Source organism: Bufo gargarizans, chromosome 1 (assembly GCF_014858855.1).
Source record: "Bufo gargarizans isolate SCDJY-AF-19 chromosome 1, ASM1485885v1, whole genome shotgun sequence".
Taxonomy (NCBI): domain Eukaryota; kingdom Metazoa; phylum Chordata; class Amphibia; order Anura; family Bufonidae; genus Bufo; species Bufo gargarizans.
Genome location: NC_058080.1, coordinates 415,578,439 through 415,595,224, shown reverse-complemented (window position 1 = coordinate 415,595,224; position 16,786 = coordinate 415,578,439). Strand labels below are relative to the sequence as shown.

The 16,786-nt window shown below is 41.6% G+C and overlaps 1 protein-coding gene across 1 annotated transcript in view; it reads right to left on the bottom strand.

Annotated features, from left to right (window-relative positions):
• The window catches only part of CNTLN (centlein), a 327,152-nt gene that overhangs the window by 39,665 nt on the left and 270,701 nt on the right, over nucleotides 1-16,786 (bottom strand). Inside the window, exons 21-22 of the mRNA XM_044286471.1 lie at nucleotides 7,463-7,560; nucleotides 1,991-2,117 (exon numbers count right to left, since the gene is read on the bottom strand). Coding sequence (XP_044142406.1) covers nucleotides 1,991-2,117; nucleotides 7,463-7,560 — 225 coding nt within the window. The remainder of the gene's footprint in view (nucleotides 1-1,990; nucleotides 2,118-7,462; nucleotides 7,561-16,786) is intronic.

The window sequence follows — 16,786 nt, the reverse complement described above, 5'->3', positions numbered from 1 at the left end:
CACACCCCCCCTGAGAAAGGACACACCCCCCCTGAGAAAGGACACACCCCCCCTGAGAAAGGACACACCCCCCCTGAGAAAGGACACACACCCCCTGAGAAAGGACACACACCCCCTGAGAAAGGACACACACCCCCTGAGAAAGGACACACCCCCCCTGAGAAAGGACACACCCCCCCTGAGAAAGGACACACCCCCCCTGAGAAAGGACACACCCCCCCTGAGAAAGGACACACCCCCCCTGAGAAAGGACACACACCCCCTGAGAAAGGACACACACCCCCGCCGAGAAAGGACACACACCCCCGCCGAGAAAGGACACACACCCCCGCCGAGAAAGGAGACACACCCCCGCCGAGAAAGGAGACACACCCCCGCCGAGAAAGGAGACACACCCCCGCCGAGAAAGGAGACCCCCCCCCCCCCCCTCAAGCAATTGGAGCAATGAATAAGGAGATCTCAGGATCCATGTGAGGTACAGGGCTGGTTCTAGCTCTGTTAGAAAGAGTTTGTCACGCACTGTACTATGTGATGACTTTTATGATGATTTGTTTAATCACTTATGGAATAACCCCTTGAAGTTCTGTATGACAAGTGCCAGAAATATAATGCCTCCATGAAACCCCCATGTCATGCACAACACAAGAGCACCAGAAATGATACTTACACATCCAATGCATTGCTGGAAATAGTTTAATCTTGTCTTTATACACTTCCATGTAGGAAGATCTCCACACTAATTACATGTGCTATATTATAAATGTGCAAACTGGGCAGAGGCTCCCGGCACCACTCATAAATCACCTCAGGTCTGCTCCCCTAGCAAATTATCAGATTTTAATGTTTTATTAATGTTCAACAACATGTTAAGGACCAAATGTTAATAAAAAAAAATAATAATATATATATATATATATCTATTTGACCATAGGCTCAGAGCGAAGGGGAACGTCCTAACTTCTGATCAAATGACACCCAGGGGATTATACAGCACGTTGGACATTTATTATAGCTTATAAACTGTAGCCTATTAAGCCAGAAAGATGTAGCAGAGCTACATTTGTTTACATTTTTATTTGGAACTCTTCAGTATGCTTATTTAATGTGTTATGAGATGTCTTCTATAGCAATAAAGGTGGAGTGCAACACCAGCACATTATTGCACTAGCAAATCCCATCACAAGCAGAGTCTAATGATCTGAATTAACGGCGAGATCTATGGTATTGTCAGTTCAGGTCATTAGATAGGGCTACACGGCGACATGTGTCGAGTGACCTCTTGTTGCAGAAAAGTCGCGCAACATTAGCTAATGGTGTCGTACTCTGCGACTCGACAGTTGCAAAAAATCCATCCAAGTTACTGTCGCTTTGCAGTATAATAGCTATCATTATAAAAAATAGCGTGCGGCATGAATGTCGCGCAACACATGTTGTGGTGTAGTTGTACCCTTTTTGTCGCTGTGTAGCCCTAGCCTAATGTGGGTGCTAAAATGTGCCTGAATTACACTCATGTGCCACAGCACAAAGAGTTAACATGACACATCCAGCTCTGCTAAATCTGCACATTCATACATGAATGAAAAGATATAAAAAACATAACGGTATCTGCGCAGAGCAGTCTGCAGGACTCTATGCAGCTGCCTGATGCGTGTTAACTGTTAGTAGACGGACGGTGAAATTGAGTAAAGTTTAACCATTCCTATTTGTTATACGAGCGTTACTCATTCGGAGTCGACAAACACCGCTCCCCATGTCAAGATGCGATCACAAACACACCTTACCCTCCTGTTTCTGAACTGAATGTGCTTAAAGTAACATCGCTTTTTGATCCTTATTGCATGTTATTTTTCTATCAAGTTAATGGCTGTCGTGGGGAGATGTTAGTCGGTCTCCGGGGCATTATTACGCCGCAGATGTGATGTGCTGCACCGCATTCCAAGGTGATTTTGTGAATAATAGGCTCAGGGAATAAATATACAGAGTGAATTACCTTCCTTTCAAGACTTTCCAACATTTCTTTGCTCGGTCTCTCGTTTTCCTGGTAGGTTTTCAGACGGGTTTTCAGATCCTCTATCAAATGCCTTTTCATGTTGACATCCCTTTCCATCCGAGTCACCCTAGAGAGAGAGGGCCCACATTACTACTATACAATTCAGATTTATACCTTCTCCCTATGAAACAGATGCGGAAAGTTGTTTTACACATTTAAGACATCTAAAGCTGGGTATCCTGTATGAATGGCTCACACTGTACAATAGTAGTTGTACTTTGCATACTTTCTGTAAATGGAAGAGAAATGCCATATTTCCTAATATAATGTAATCATTGGAATCCTCACAGTTTTGCTGCAGAAGCATTGCACTAACAAGGTGCAATCTTCTGGCTGCCACTTAATGGACCATGTCGTCTATTAATCCATTTGGACATACAAGAGCCTTGCTTTTAAAGCACCCTCCAGATGTATCACTGAAGAAATCAACAATGTATCATGGCAGGGGAATATACACTTTAAGGGTACGTCCAACACGGGACATAAAATACAGCACAAAAGTCTGCTGTAAATTTTGCCGCAAATTCATGCTTATAAACCAAAATATATCCAAGGGTGAAATTTGCAGTGGAGAGCAGCAGGAAAAATTGACATGCTGCAGAATTCAAATCTGCATTGCAAACCAATTTACGCTGTTGATTTTTGACGCAGAGTGTGCAGGCATGGGATTCAGCCAGTTCCCTCCAGTTCTCCAGATCCGGTTGTTAAAATTACAGCCAATAGAAATTGGGTGGAGTTAGAGGTGTGGGCCAGCACTGTAAAAAACTGACTTTTTAAAAGTTGGGCAGTATGTGTGTGTACCATGTATATGGTATATTTACAGTGGATATAAAAAGTCTACACACCCCTGTTAAAATGTCAGGTTTCTGTGATGTAAAAAAATGAGACAAAGATAAATCATTTCAGAACTTTTTTCCACCTTTAATGTGACCTATAAGCTGTACAACTCAATTGAAAAACAAACTGAAATCTTTTAGGTGGAGGGAAGAAAACAAACAAATAATGTGGTTGCATAAGTGTGCACACCCTCTTATAACTGGGGATGTAGCTGTGTTCAGAATTAAGCGATCACATTCATCATATTAAATAGGAGTCAGCATACACCTACCATCATTTAAAGTGCCTCTGATTAACCCCAAATAAAGTTCAGCTGCTCTAGTTGGTCTTTCCTGAAATTTTCTTAGTCGCATCCCACAGCAAAAGCCATGGTCCAAAGAGAGCTTCCAAAGCATCAGAAGGATCTCACTGTTAAAAGGTATCAGTCAGGAGAGGGGTACAAGAGAATTTCCAAGGCATTAGATATACCATGGAACACAGTGAAGACAGTCATCATCAAGTGGAGAAAATGTGGCACAACAGTGACATTATCAAGAACTGGGCGTCCCTCCAAAACTAATGAAAAGACGAGAAGAAAACTGGTCTGGGAGGCTACCAAGAGGCTTACAGCAACATTAAAGGAGCTGCAGGAATATCTGGCAAGTACTGGCTGTGTGGTACATGTGACAACAATCTCCCGTATTCTTCATATATCTGGGCTATGGGGTAGAGTGGCAAGACGAAAGCCTTTTCTTAGGAAGAAAAACATCCAAGCCAGGCTACATTTTGCAAAAACACATCTGAAGTCTCCCAAAAGCATGTGGGAAAAGGTGTTATGGTCTGATGAAACCAAGGTTGAACTTTTTGGCCATAATTCCAAAAGATATGTTTGGCGCAAAAACAACACTGCACATCACCAAAAGAACACCATACCCACAGTGAAGCATGGTGGTGGCAGCATCATGCCAAGGGGCTGTTTTTCTTCAGCTGGTACTGGGGCCTTAGTTAAGCTAGAGGGAATTATGAACAGTTCTAAATACTAGTCAATATTGGCACAAAACCTTCAGACTTCTGCTACAAAGCTGAACATGAAGAGGAACTTCATCTTTCCGCATGACAACAACCCAAAGCATACATCCAAATCAACAAAGGAATGGCTTCCCCAGAAGAAGATTAAAGTTTTGGAATGGCTCAGCCAGAGCCCAGACCTCAATCCGATTGAAAATCTGTGGGGTGATCTGTAGAGTACTGTGCACAGGAGATGCCCTCACAATCTGACAGATTTGGAGTGTTTTTGCAAAGAAGAGTGGGCAAATCTTGCCAAGTCAAAATGTGCCATGCTGATAGACTCATACCCACAAATACTGAGTGCTGTAATAAAATCAAAAGGTGCTTCAACAAAGTATTAGTTTAAGGGTGCGCACACTTATGCAACCACGTTATTTTAGAAGTTTTTTAGTTTTTTTCCCTCCACCTAAAAGATTTTAGTTTGTTTTTCAATTGAGTACAGTTTATAGGTCAGGTTAGAGGTGGAAAAAGTTCAGAAATGATTTATATTTGTCTCATTTTTTTACATCACAGAAACCTGACATTTTAACAGGAGTGTGTAGACTTTTTATATCCACTGTATATATGTGTACCATGTATATGATGTATTTATGTGTATGTGTGTTGCATATATATGGTGTATGTATATGTAAACATGTGTCGTGATGCCGCATGTCCACCGTTCAGTAGGGAACCCGTTGATAAAAATTTGAATCCCACCCCTGAGAGTGTGGATAAGATTTCATAGAATCTTAGCTAATTTGCTGGTAATGTACAATGCTGTAGATTTTCAGCACGATGGCAAATCAGCGGCATATCTGACAAGTGTGAACGCACCTTAAGGCTGAGTTCACACGAGCGTGACAGATTTGGTCCGGATGCGTTCAGGGTGCGTTCAGTTAAACTCGCACCATTTTGCAAGCAAGTTCAGTCAGTTTTGGCTGCAATTGCGTTTAGTTGTTCAGTTTTTTCCGCGCGGGTGCAATGCGTTTTGATGCGTTTTTCACGCGCGTGATAAAAAACTGAAGGTTTACAAACAACATCTCCTAGCAACCATCAGTGAAAAACGCATTGCATCCGCACTTGCTTGCAGATGCAATGCGTTATTAACGCAGCCCCATTCACTTCTATGGGGCCAGGGCTGCGTGAAAAACGCAGAATATAGAACATGCTGCGATTTTAAAGCATTGCAGAAGTGATGCATGAAAAAAAACGCTCGTGTGCACAGCCCCATTGAAATGAATGGGTCAGGATTCAGTGCGGGTGCTATGCGTTCACCTACTGCATTGCACCCGCGCGGAAATCTCGCCCGTGTGAACTCAGCCTAAAGCATCACTACAGAAAACCTGCTCTGTAGACAACCTCAAGCTGCATCTCTTGTAGCAGAAATAGTCACAGACCACTCCTGGTCCTTCTCTGACACCTTGCTTGGGAAATGTTTTTCTTTATTTTTGGCTTTGAACTTTTGAAGCTGGTTGTCATACCTGACAAGCACAGGTCTGTTTTAAGGCAAGGTGTCGGTCAAAAGATGTAAAGTAAATGTAACACAAACTTTTTTCAAAAGTGTTTTAGACCATGTTCAGGATTCTGTCTCAGTTAGGTACAGAGGTGGTCATATACGAATGGATATACGCAACTTTGGTGTACATCTGGGGCAGATTATGTCGCACTCCATGTTGAGCAGAATCTGCGACTTCTTCCCTGCTTACGCCGGGTGTAAAAAAGAGGGCGTGCATGGGCGGGGATATTCCGGCAGGCCCATCTCATTCACAATTTTCTATGCCGTGTTTAGGAGTAGAAAATGGTCTAAATGTAAGACACCAAGGAATCTGTCTTACATTTAGAACTGGCGGTGGATGCGCCGAAGTTATGTAGAGTCGTGCGTGAAGAGAATTATTCTAACGCAGAAGAAATTACATGGTAAACACACAAAATAGAAAAAAAAATATTAATTTACATAACTAGTAATCTTTTCAGTTCATAATATGTTTCATGATATCTTACACTCCTACCAAAAAGAGTGAGAAATGGTTAAAAAAAAAAAAAAAGCACATAAGCATTAATAGGTGCTAGTATGATAGGTTAACTAGGAAGGTCCCAAGATTGGATCAAAATGTAAAAGTTGTACGGAAAATGAATCTAACAGTACTACAGTGGTATATTCACATCGCAAGACAATATTATCAGGCAGGAAAGTAACAATGAGAGAAACATAGTGTATAAATGACAGCATAAAATATTCAGAAAAGAAAATTGTGTAACAATATAAAATTTACATGGGGGCTGATGTGGTTATATAAAAAAGTATCATACATGGCACTGAAATCGGTGGCTTTTTGTTTTGCCTGTGTTATAAATTACATTTCTGCTGCAACTGCTCCATTTCCCGGAACAGTATTTACAGACACTTTTCAGCATAACCTTACGAGACGGCAGAGGTCTTTTCATGTTGGTAATTAATCATTATAAGCATATATTTAGCTATTATAGGTCTTCAGAGTCATTAACTTTTTTCGCTCCCACGTACTATACCTACAAAGCGCTTGGATACCATTTTCATTTTAAATGTGCTGAAACACAGAGTGAGGCAAGCGTGACATTGCCACACAATACAACCTGCGCAAAAACAGTTTGCCTTTATTAAGAAAATAAAGTGAAGATCAATTGAAAATATTCCAAAGCTTAGAAACACAACATTGCTAGAGCAGAAATGAAGTGCTAATAATGTAAGTACAAAAAAAACAAGACTAAATTCAGCAAAAAATGACTTTTTTTTTTTACTTGACATGTATAGCCATTTTTCTGGTGACCTCCTCTAGGATTAATTTGCCATAGCCATATACCGGATAAAAATGTAATTAGTAATATCTAATTAGGTCAATGGCAAGCAAAGAACCATTACATATAGAATAAAGACACTGCAAGACCAATTTACATCAAAGTCCCATAACCCAAAAGGAGAAAAAAAAAAGGGAAGAAGCTATCATTTGTAAACTATTACTGTACTTTCCAATTCTTCTCTTTTAAAAGGCCCAAATCAATCCAAATCTAAACAAACAAAACTGTCCTCTTGCACTTGTTATACATATAAGCCTTGGTGCTTAATCCAGTTTAAGCAGCTAAACCTTGACACGTCTCTCAGCCCCCAGGCAAAGAATTACTGTATCTGAAAGATTCCTCTCCTCTCGGCACAGATTTGAATTTACATCAAGGGTGATTAAGTCCACTCTGGGGTCTCAATCTAACTTTGGTTACTCCATCAAATCATTTATGAGTTCACACAATTTGTGACCTTCAGCTGCACTTCCCAGCTTTCTTGCAAAAGCAGAAAATCCATCTGTGATATTAAAGTTAAAACAGAGAAACGAAAAACAAATGTCGAGAATTAACACCTCAAACTCTCTACCTCCCCTGACCCAAAATTCCATAAGTGTTAAAATCTGTGAGAACATTCAAGAATCAAGAGAAAAGGCCGGCTACCACCACAAGGTGGTGACAAACTCAATGCATCACGGCATACCTCTGAAAGAAAAAATAATAATACGCTACCTTTCCTGCAATTCCCAAATTCGTTCTTCCTTTTCCTGGACTTCATTCTTCATGGTTTTAATTGTCGTGGACTGTTTTGCCATTTCAACAGTCATGTTCTAAGGAAGAAATGGAAAATAAAGTATGAAACCCTGTGAGCCTGGTTTAATCTATCAGGGAGGTCTTTGCCATGTAGTAGTTGCCTCCCAGTGCTAGAAGGTTTAAATATACAATCACTTCATAAAAAGAACTAGAAATACATGGAAAGAAGGGATAATGTTACAAACAATAACACCAGTGCTTTCCATTGCGCTCACATTATAGCTGGAAGAAAAAGCACTCCATTCACAATTTCAGAATACGGGATTTTAAAGAGTGCAATTGTAGATTTCCTACTTCCCTAATTTTGCTGCATGCCTTATATGAGGTGTACAAAATGTATTTTAATCAAGTCCATAAACATTGTAAATGAATAAAATAAACACGTGCTAGCATAAAGATCAATGTAAACTAAATGAAAAGTGTATACTTCTTAGTGTTTTCTAGGTTCCCGGGATGCCAGGAAGGGGGGTTGTCTCAATATCGCCCATTTGCCCAGTCTGTCCACTAATAGACTACATACTGCTTTTTTAATTGCTTGTATTCTGTTCTAAGTTCTACAGGACATGCTCATGGTTAGGGTTGAGCGAACCTCAACTTTACAGGTTTGGGTGGTGTAGGAATTCCATTATGGATTCCGTTATAACGAAATCCATTACGGAAATCCTACACCACCCGAACACTGAACCCGAACCTGTAAAGTTCGGGTTTGCTCATCCGTACTCATGGTATCTCAAATCTCAGAGCTCTCACAACAGTCAAAGAGGCAATACCAGGAAACAGCATTATGTCAAAAAATTGCTATTCCTGTTCCTTCTTTAAGATATTGAGAAAAACTTCCATTCAAATCATTTTATGAATGCATTTTCTGTCACAATAAGGTTGTGATAAAAGAAAGTACTTTAGAAGTCTTAAAGGGACTGTTATCATCAGAAAACGACCTATTGTTTAACCCCTTCAGGACCCTACTATTTTTCACCTTAAGTAACCAGGCCATCTTTTGCAAATCTGACCAGTGTCACTTTATGTGGTGATAACTTTAAAACGCTTTTACTTATCCAGGCCATTCTGGGTTTGTTTTCTCATCACATATTGTACTTCATGACAGTGGTAAAATTGAGTCAAAAATTATTATTTTTATAAAAAAAATGCCACATTTAGAAAAAAAAAAAATTTGCAAATTTCCAAATTTGTATTTCTCTATATTTATAATAGATAGTAATACCTCCAAAAATAGTTATTATTTTACATTCCCCATATGTCTACTTCATGTTTGGATCATTTTGTGAAGGCCATTTTATATTTTGGGGACGTTAGAATGCTTAGAAGTTTTAGAAGCCAATCTTGAAATCTTTCTGAAAATTTCCAAAACCCACTTTTTAAGGACCAGTTCAGGTCTGAAGTCACTTTGTGAGGCTTACATAATAGAAACCACCGAAAAATTTCCCCATTTTAGAAACTACCCCCCTTAAGGTATTCAAAACTGATTTTACAAACTTTGTTAACCCTTTAGGTACTCCACAAGAATTAATGGAAGATGGAGATGAAATTTCAGAATTTCACTTTTTTGGCAGATTTTCCACTTTAATCAATTTTTTTTACACTAATAAAGCAAGGGTTAACAGCCAAACAAAACTCAATATTTATTGCCCTGATTCTGTAGTTTACAGAAACACCCCATATGTGGTCGTAAACTTCTATACAGGCACACGGTATTGCGCAGAAGGAAAGGAACGCCATATGGTTTTTGGAAAGCAGACTTCCCTGGGATAATTTTAAGCTGCCATGTCACATTTGAAAATCCCCTGATGCACCCCTGGTGTAGAAACTCCAAAAAAGTGACCCTATTTTGGAAACTACGGGATAAGGTGGCAGTTTTGTTGGTATTACTTTAGGGTACGTATGATTTTTGGTTGTTCTATATTACACTTTTTGTCAGGCAAAGTAACAAAAAATAGCTGTTTTGGTACTGTTTTTATTTTTTGCTATTTATGTTCATCTGATAGATTAGATCATGTAGTATTTTTATAGAGCAGGTTGTTACGGACGCGACAATACCAAATATTATTTTGGCTGTTTGTTTCAGTTTTTGTCTTGTGTAGAGGATCATTATTTTCAGGATGAGATGACTATTTTAGGGTGTATATGACTTTTTGATTGCTTGCTATTACACTTTTTGCGAAGTAAGACGACAAAAAAAAATTTGACACAGTTTTTTTTTTTTTTTATGGTGTTTACCTGAGGGGTTAGATCATTTGATATTTTTATAGAGCAGGTTCTTATGGACGCAGAAATACATAAATAAAAAAGTTGACATATTGGGTAAGTTTTACACAATAATATCACTTTTGAAACAAAAATAAATCATGTTTTAGTGTGTCCATATTCTGTCATAGTTTTTCCAGTTTTTGGGCGATAGTCTTAGGAAGGGTATCATTTTTGCAGGATCAGATGACGGTTTGAATGGCACTATTTTGGGGTGCATATGACTTTTTGACATTTTTTTTTTTTTAACGGTATTCACCTGAGGGGTTAGGTCATGTGATACTTTTATTGAGCAGGTTCTTACGGACGCAGAGATACCTAATATGTCTACTTTTTATTTATGCAAGTTTTACACAATAACAGCATTTTTGAAACAAAAAAAATGTTTTTTGGGTATCATTTTTTGCAGGATGAGGTGACGGTTAGATTGGCACTATTTTGGAGGGCATACCCCTTTGATCGCTTGGTGTTGCACTTTTAATGATGTAAGCTGACAAAAAAAAAGTAAATTTTTTTGACGGTGTTCATTTGAGGGGTTAGGTCTTGTGATATTTTTACAGAGACGATCGATAAGGACACGGCAATACCTAATTTGTCTACACAATTTTTTTTTACTTGAAACTATTTTTTTTTTGTAAAACTTTATTTTTACATGTCTGTTCTCTGAAGTAGTCCCACTGTAGTTGATAGCTGACCCACGGTGCTAGGTGTAGTCCGGAGACAAGATCAGGGCACACAGCATACTAGCTTATATGTGAAACAAGTCTGATGTCAGGGCAGACGACATTAGGACAAACCGAGAAACAGGCTAAGGTCTGGGCAGTCAGGCTGGAGAATGATACACGGGTAGTCAGACCAGGAATAAACTTTTTTTGGTCACTTGAGACTAGAAAACCTAAAGCTCAGGCACACTCCTACTGGGGAGGGTGCCTTAAAATAGCCAGAGACCTTCAGCCATTGGCTGGGAAAAAATTTGGACATGCACTGGCCCTTTATAAGGCCAAGGGCAAGTGAGTGCCATATGGAAGCAAGCTAATGGAACACTTGTAGCTGGACATCTGGCTCGTAGCCCATTGTTGAGCAAACTCCTGATGGTTTGTGTAGACACTGTTTTCCATCCTAGGCTTGGGATGTCATGTCTAATTTCACTTACAGTACAGAATGGATTATTCTTGCCATTCTTCTAATCCAACGATCCGTCCATGCAGAGGTATGATATGTCTGTTAAAGAATTCTATCCTTTGTTTACGGCAAGTGGCGATAACTGGCATCATGACGAACAAGAGGCACCTCACAATCATCCCACACAACCTGATCCGATTTTGAGGCTTCATGTGGCCCAAAAAACTTTGCTTTCAATCTGATTATTAAGCCCCTCCCACATGGCACAGACTGGAGCTAGGTATTTAAAAATTTGCAGATCTTAGCGACATCTGCTGCTTCCTCGATTTGCATAACCTTATGTCTTGTCCTATTTGGTGCTGCCAATATTGAGGAATGTAAATAAAGGGCATATGTCAGCAGATTTGTATCTATGACACTGGCTGCCCTGTTGTACGTGCACTTGGCAGCTGAACACATCTATGTTGGTTGAAGATTTTTTTTAATATATGAAAATTAAGTTTTAATATATGCAAATGAGCCTGTAGGAGCAATAGGGGAATTGCAGTTACACCTATAGGCTCTGCTCTCTCTGAAACTGCCACGCCCTCTCCACTTTCATTGACAGGACCAAGTGTGAGGACGTGGCAGTTTGAAGGAGAGCAGAGCTTCTAGGTGTAATGACAATGCTCCCAATTCTCCTAGAGGCTCATTTGCATATAATAAAACATAATTTTTCTCAGCAATGAGGGCACATATGAACATGGGACCTACACAGATGTCTTCAGCTACCAAGCACACAAGCAAAAAGTCATCCAGCCAACAGATGCCTTTTATAGCGAACCTGTCACCTCCCAAAACCATTCCAAGCCGCCAGCAGTACGGAGTGTAGCCAGCAGCGTGTTTCTGATGATGCCTTTCTTCCTGAAGGCCGATGCAGCAAAAGTATTGAAAACACTCTTTAACCCCTTAAGGACGCAGGGCGTTCCAGGACATCCTAACTTTAACCAGCTCAGGACCACCGTACGCAGGATTGCGTCCTGCCGGCGGCCCTGCTCTTCTGGGTGGACGCATATACGCGTCCTCCCGCGAGAGCCGAGATTTCCTGTGAACGCGCGCACACAGGCGCGCGCGCTCACAGGAACGGAAGGTAAGCGAGTGGATCTCCAGCCTGCCAGCGGCGATCGCTCGCTGGCAGGCTGGAGATGTGATTTTTTTAACCCCTAACAGGTATATTAGACGCTGTTTTGATAACAGCGTCTAATATACCTGCTACCTGGTCCTCTGGTGGTCTCTTTTGTTTGGATCGACTACCAGAGGACTCAGGCAGCTCACTAAAGTAGCACCAAACACCACTACACTACACTACACCCCCCTGTCACTTATTAACCCTTTATGAACCACTGATCACCCCATATAGACTCCCTGATCACCTCCCTGTCATTGATCACCCCCCTGTCAGGCTCCATTCAGACGTCCGTATGATTTTTACGGGTCCACGGATACATGGATCGGATCCGCAAAACCCATACGGACGTCTGAATGGAGCCTTACAGGGGGGTGATCAATGACAAGGGCGTGATCACCCATATAGACTTCCTGATCACTTCCCTGTCATTGATCACCCCCCTATCATTGATCACCCCCCTGTAAGGCTCCATTCAGACGTCCGCATGATTTTTACGGATCCATGGATACATGGATCGGATCCGCAAAACACATGCGGACGTCTGAATGGAGCCTTACAGGGGGGTGATCACCCATATACACTCCCTGATCACCCCCTGTCATTGATCACCCCCTGTAAGGCTCCATTCAGACGTACGCATGATTTTTACGGATACATGGATCGGATCCGCAAAACACATGCGGACGTCTGAATGGAGCCTTACAGTGGGGTGATCAATGACAGAGGGGTGATCACCCATATACACTCCCTGATCACCCCCTGTCATTGATCACCCCACTGTAAGGCTCCATTCAGACGTCCGTATGATTTTTAAGGATCCATGGATCGGATCCGCAAAACACATGCGGACGTCTGAATGGAGCCTTACAGGGGGGTGATCAGTGACAGGGGGGGTGATCACCCCATATACACTCCCTGATCACCCCCTGTCATTGATCACCCCCCTGTAAGGCTCCATTCAGACGTCCGCATGTGTTTTGCGGATCCGATCCATGTATCCGTAAAAATCATACGGACGTCTGAATGGAGCCTTACAGGGGGGTGATCAATGACAGGGGGTGATCAGGGAGTGTATATGGGTGATCACCCCTCTGTCATTGATCACCCCCCCTGTCATTGATCACCCCCCTGTAAGGCTCCATTCAGACGTCTGCATGTGTTTTGCGGATCCGATCCGTGGATCCGTAAAAATCATATGGACGTCTGAATGGAGCCTTACCAGGGGGTGATCAATGACAGGGGGGTGATCAGGGAGTCTATATGGGTGATCGCCCCCCTGTCATTGATCACCCCCCCTGTAAGGCTCCATTCAGACATTTTTTTGGCCCAAGTTAGCGGAAATATATATATATTTTTTTGTTTGTTTTTTCTTACAAAGTCTCATATTCCACTAATTGTGTCAAAAAATAAAATCTCACATGAACTCACCATACCCCTCACGGAATCCAAATGCGTAAAAATTTTTAGACATTTATTATATTCCAGACTTTTTCTCACGCTTTAGGGCCCCTAAAAAGCCAGGGCAGTATAAATACCCCACATGTGACCCCATTTTGGAAAGAAGACACCCCAAGGTATTCGCTGAGGGGCATATTGAGTCCATGAAATATTGAAATTTTTGTCCTAAGTTAGCGGAAAGTGAGACTGTGAGAAAAAAAAAAAAAAAAAACAATTTCCGCTAACTTATGCAAAACAAAAAAAAAATATTCTATGAACTCGCCATGCCCCTCATTGAATACCTTGGGGTGTCTTCTTTCCAAAGTGGGGTCACATGTGGGGTATTTATACTGCCCTGGCTTTTTAGGGGCCCTAAAGCGTGAGAAGAAGTCTGGGATCCAAATGTCAAAAAATGCCCTCCTAAAAGGAATTTGGGTGGCTTTGCCCACCTTGGCTGCAAAAAAGTGTCACACATCTGGTATCGCCGTACTCAGGAGAAGTTGGGGAATGTGTTTTGGAGTGTCATTTTACATATACCCATGCTGGGTGAGAAAAATATCTTGGTCAAATGCCAACTTTGTATAAAAAAAATGGGAAAAGTTGTCTTTTGCCAAGATATTTCTCTCACCCAGCATGGGTATATGTAAAATGACACCCCAAAACACATTCCCCAACTTCTCCTGAGTACGGCGATACCAGATGTGTGACACTTTTTTGCAGCCAAGGTGGGCAAAGGGGCACATATTCCAAAGTGCACCTTTCGGATTTCGCAGGCCATTTTTTACACATTTTGATTGCAAAGTACTTCTCACACATTTGGGCCCCTAAATTGCCAGGGCAGTATAACTACCCCACAAGTGACCCCATTTTGGAAAGAAGACACCCCAAGGTATTCCGTGAGGGGCACGCCGAGTTCCTAGAATTTTTATTTTTTGTCACAAGTTAGCGGAAAATGATGATTTTTTATTTTTTTCTTACAAAGTCTCATATTCCACTAACTTGCGACAAAAAATTAAAAATTCTAGGAACTCGCCATGCCCCTCACGGAATACCTTTGGGTGTCTTCTTTCCAAAATGGGGTCACTTGTGGGGTAGTTATACTGCCCTGGCAATTTAGGGGCCCAAATGTGTGAGAAGTACTTTGCAATCAAAATGTGTAAAAAATGGCCTGCGAAATCCGAAAGGTGCACTTTGGAATATGTGCCCCTTTGCCCACCTTGGCTGCAAAAAAGTGTCACACATCTGGTATCGCCGTACTCAGGAGAAGTTGGGGAATGTGTTTTGGGGTGTCATTTTACATATACCCATGCTGGGTGAGAGAAATATCTTGGTCAAATGCCAACTTTGTATAAAAAAAATTGGAAAAGTTGTCTTTTGCCAAGATATTTCTCTCACCAAGCATGGTTATATGTAAAATGACACCCCAAAACACATTCCCCAACTTCTTCTGAGTATGGCGATACCAGATGTGTGACACTTTTTTGCAGCCAAGGTGGGCAAAGGGGCACATATTCCATAGTGCATCTTTCGGATTTCGCAGGCCATTTTTTACACATTTTGATTGCAAAGTACTTCTCACACATTTGGGCCCCTAGAATGCCAGGGCAGTATAACTACCCCACAAGTGACCCCATTTTGGAAAGAAGACACCCCAAGGTATTCCGTGAGCGGCATGGCGAGTTCCTAGAATTTTTTATCGCAAGTTAGTGGAATATGAGACTTTGTAAGAAAAAAAAAAATAATCATCATTTTCCGCTAACTTGTGACAAAAAATAAAAAGTTCTATGAACTCAATATGCCCATCAGCGAATACCTTAGGGTGTCTACTTTCCGAAATGGGGTCATTTGTGGGGTTTTTCTACTGTTTGGGCATTGTAGAACCTCAGGAAACATGACAGGTGCTCAGAAAATCAGAGCTGCTTCAAAAAGCGGAAATTCACATTTTTGTACCATAGTTTGTAAACGCTATAACTTTTACCCAAACCATTTTTTTTTTTATCAAAGACATGTAGAACAATAAATTTAGCGAAAAATGAATATATGGATGTCGTTTTTTTTGCAAAATTTTACAGCTGAAAGTGAAAAATGTCATTTTGTTTTGCAAAAAAACATTAAATTTCGATTAATAACAAAAAAAGTAAAAATGTCAGCAGCAATGAAATACCACCAAATGAAAGCTCTATTAGTGAGAAGAAAAGGAGGTAAAATTCATTTGGGTGGTAAGTTGCATGACCGAGCGATAAACGGTGAAAGTAGTGTAGTGCAGAAGTGTAAAAAGTGTCCTGGTCATGAAGGGGGTTTCAGCTAGCGGGGTTGAAGTGGTTAAATCGGGATTCCGACGCCGCGGGGGTTAATCGGAACGGGATGCCGGCTGAAATCATTCAGCCGGCATCCCGTAACAACGCGGGGGGGGAGGGGGTCATTTGACCCCCCGTATCGGCGATCGCAGAAAACCGCAGGTCAATTCAGACCTGCGGTTTTCTGCGTTTCTGGTCCATTTGGGTCTCCTGTGACCCGATGAACCGGAAAAAGACTGCGATCGGTGGCGTGATTACACACCACCAATAGCAGTACGAAGATTTGGAGAGGCGGTGCTGGCCCTGGTGCTGAACACCGCTGTCCAGGGTGCTGATTGGTGCAGGGGAGAGAGGCGCGAGATTCAAACTTCCTGCGCTCCTCTCTCCCCTCCTCTTCCTGTCCAGCACCCTCACCGTGCAGCATCGTCCAGCACCAGCTCCTGCGTCCCCCTAAAATCGGCATCCATCACCCTCCTGCACCCATCGCCATCCAGGTAGGTTAGGGTCAGTGAGGGAGAGGCACCGTTAGGCAGGGAAAGAAGGGAAAAGTTAGTTAGAAAAAAAAAAACAACAAAAAAAAAAAATAATTATCTAAATCTTTCTTTGTTCCATCTCTCAGTGTCCCCCAGTGGACTTTGAGCCTGAGATTCCGGATTTGTCTGGCAATTCTGGAATCCAGATTCCCACAGTGGGGTTTACTGAAATTGACTATTTTAGTTTTTTTTTTTAGTAACCCACTGGTGAATCTGATGGTGGAGCAGACGAATCTGTACGCCCAACAGTTCGTCGCTCAAAACCCAGGCTAATTTTTGGCTAGACCCGGTGGCTGGACGCCGGTCATTGCAGCCGAGATGAGGACATTTTGGGGCCTCGTGCTGCATATGGGTCTAGTCCAAAAACTCAGTGTCAGGCAATACTGGAGTGGGGACGTCCTATACCAGACCCCACTGTACAGTA